Source organism: Monopterus albus, unplaced genomic scaffold, assembly GCF_001952655.1.
Source record: "Monopterus albus unplaced genomic scaffold, M_albus_1.0 scaffold131.1, whole genome shotgun sequence".
NCBI lineage: Eukaryota > Metazoa > Chordata > Actinopteri > Synbranchiformes > Synbranchidae > Monopterus > Monopterus albus.
The window spans coordinates 828,660-831,739 of NW_018128011.1; the positions used below are offsets into that span (position 1 = coordinate 828,660).

Here is a 3,080-nt window from a genome sequence, read left to right on the forward strand (position 1 = left end):
GGGGGGGGGGGGGGGGTCTCTTTCTCATGCAGAAAGCTATTTACAGGGAAATGCGATGGATTAGCTGAAGCTCATCAATAGGGAGCGCCTGCTCACCCGGTGCTTTACAGACTGGCCACCAATCGAAGGGAATTTCAATATTTACCTACATCCTCGTTTTGTTAGTTGCAGTTAAGCAAACACGCAATTCGCTAATTCATGTTAGTGGATGAGTGAGACTTGTTTAAGTATTTTCCTTCCACGCTAATGATGATTCATTTGAATGACTTTAGGTGTGAATTTTGACTCACGGGCCATTGAATACAGATAAACAACAGGGTGGTTCGTTTTAACATCTATCCATGAGCCAATTTAACGATCATATTACAATTACATTAACTGGGCAGATAGTTTTGTTCTGACCTATTGTACATATGTTATTTGTCTGTCACACACACACACTCCTGCAAACAGAAGTATATAAAATGTATTCACACACTGTTGGAGTGAGATGAAATACACAAGGATTAAAGGCACCCAACACCACAAAGTCACATCACAAAATGCCAAAACAGTCAAAAGTGCATTCATCAGTCTACATGAATTAAATCGATCGTTTCATGTATTTGTTTTATACAGTGTGGCTCCGATGGCATTAGTACCCCTGCAGAGGCAGATCATGAGGAATTGTTTAGTGTTAGGCTGTACCGGAGATCTTTGAGTTCTGAAAATCATTTTCGAGCTGAGGTTAACAATTGTTTAGGTCCTTTTGATGAAGGAAAGCAAAGCAACAAATTACTGAAAAAGTCTAGTTTGTGTTGGCCGCTACAAAGTATTAACTTAAGGGGGCTGAATAATTTTGCACGCCCAATTTTTCAGTTTTTTATTTGTTAAAAAAGTTTGAAATATCCAATAAATTTCGTTCCACTTCATGATTGTGTCCCACTTGTTGTTGATTCTTCACAAAAAATTACAGTTTTATATCTTTATGTTTGAAGCCTGAAATGTGGCAAAAGGTCGCAAAGTTCAAGGGGGCCGAATACTTTCGCAAGGCACTGTATCCTCCATTTTTGTACTTGCCTAGATTGAGATTGTGTCATGATGTGTGGAAACATAGACAGGAAATGAAGAAACCTGTCTGTAATTTTTAATGTGTAAATGAAGTAAAATAGATCACATGTCATGTATTATCGGTGAAGTCCAGCATGTCCCTTTCTTCCATCAGGACGTACCTAACCATGGTTTCCGTCCTGGTATGAAGCTGGAAGCTGTGGACCTCATGGAGCCCCGGCTGGTCTGTGTTGCTACGGTAACCCGCATTGTGCACCGGTTGCTACGAATACACTTTGATGGCTGGGAGGACGAGTACGACCAATGGGTGGACTGTGAGTCGCCTGACCTGTACCCGGTCGGCTGGTGTCAGCTGACTGGATACCAGCTGCAGCCTCCTGCTCTTAATGCAGGTAACACGCACGTGACTTACATTCATTCCTCAGACTTGCATTAACTCAACCTCAGCTGTAACTACTTCGTTACTACTTATTTACACAATGTAGATGTATTTGTGCTTTCTTGTGTTTTAAAATGTGGAAATCTAATTCAGCTGTGCTTTTCTATACTAAAACAACAACAGCTGTAGTGTGAAGAAAAAATGCTGTGATTTATCTTGATGACATTAGACACATATTCAGTTGTATGTGAGTTTCAGGTTCCAGAGAGCTACAATCAGCAGTGTCCAAACAGAGAAAGAAATCTCAGCAGTACAAGGGACAAAAGAAAAGTAAGTCTTTCTGTTTCTCTAAAACCTGATTTTCTCCTCCGTACACTCAAATGACTGTGAAGGTTTGACAGTAACATGTGAAAAGACAAAGATCCATCAAGTGGGTCACAGTGAATAAACTGACTGTCTCTTAGAAATCTAATAGAAGTGTTTGGCTTGGCTTGATTTACACCATTCTGAGTTCATGTTTTGACAGTTATAATAATATGTTGTGATTTGTCTGTGTGAATAAATGAATTTATATAATGAATTAATCATATGTGATCATTTGGTTTAAAAGATTTCTTTACATCTAAATTAATGGAGCCTAACTGAGCTGAACTTAGAAAAAGCTAAAATTTTTACAAGTTTGTGTTTAGAGTAAAAAATTAGATGGAGGAGATAAAAATTTTAAGTGCTACAAGGAAAAAAGTGTCTGTTTACCCTCTCAGTTTTTTTGGCAGCTCCTCCTGCAACAGCAGACTGAAAGAGTTTACAGTGAGTCAGAGCAGCAACGCTGACATCTGTAAGAACGGATAGCAGATTATAACTTTAAGAAAGGCCCATATCAGAGTGTACAGCAGAAATCTGCATGTTTTTAGCTAAAACCAACCTTACCTTCTTTCTTGCAGAGAGGAAGCTTCCCATCGCCAAGCGACCCGTCAGTCTCTCCAGTGTTGTGGTGATGGGTGTCCCCAGGAGCCTGTCAGGAGATGAGAATGAGATGCCACCTTATTACCCATCACCCCCTACTCCTGCTGCAGCAGCCCAACCCCACTCTGTCGCCCCAGAGAGCAGCCCTAATACTGAGAGAGGGGCAGGTATGTACAGTACAGTGTGTGTATATGTGTATACACACATCAGCCATAACATTATGACCACCTGTGGTTCACTGTGCACACAGGAGTCAATACAGCAGCTGGTTGGCACTTGGTTCACTCTACAGCTCACTGTACATCTTCTGATGAATCAATTTGCTTTTCATAGTTCTACTGTCAGGAGGAGCACAACTTTGTCCATCATTCAGTGGAAAAAACGTATGTAAAAGGAATGAAAACTGTGGTTGTCAGGACAAGTTCGAGAGCCTCACCACTCTAGATGTGATATCCCCACTATAGTCGCTGAATGTTTCTCTTCATAGAGACCACTGTACAGTATTTCTCATTTTAACCATTTTAACAGAGATTCAAACAAAATGGAATCTTTTGAATAAAATTTAAAAGTAAAATACATAGTTGGTCAACCTCGTCATTGGTGAGCCTTGGGCAACCATGACCCTGTCAGTGGTTCACTAACCACTGCAGACGAGGAACACCCAGCAAGACCTGCAGGTTGGGAGATG

General features: G+C 40.7%; 1 protein-coding gene across 4 annotated transcripts in view; it reads left to right on the forward strand.

Annotated features, from left to right (window-relative positions):
• Window positions 1-3,080, forward strand: part of LOC109967534 (MBT domain-containing protein 1-like) — a 22,432-nt gene that overhangs the window by 16,840 nt on the left and 2,512 nt on the right. For 2 of the 4 annotated variants that reach the window (XM_020613176.1, XM_020613178.1), the window contains exons 15-17: window positions 1,205-1,442; window positions 1,682-1,759; window positions 2,371-2,559. In XM_020613176.1, the coding sequence (XP_020468832.1) occupies window positions 1,205-1,442; window positions 1,682-1,759; window positions 2,371-2,559 (505 nt within the window). The remainder of the gene's footprint in view (window positions 1-1,204; window positions 1,443-1,681; window positions 1,760-2,370; window positions 2,560-3,080) is intronic. The other 2 variants (XM_020613177.1, XM_020613179.1) reach the window with 1 other exon arrangement.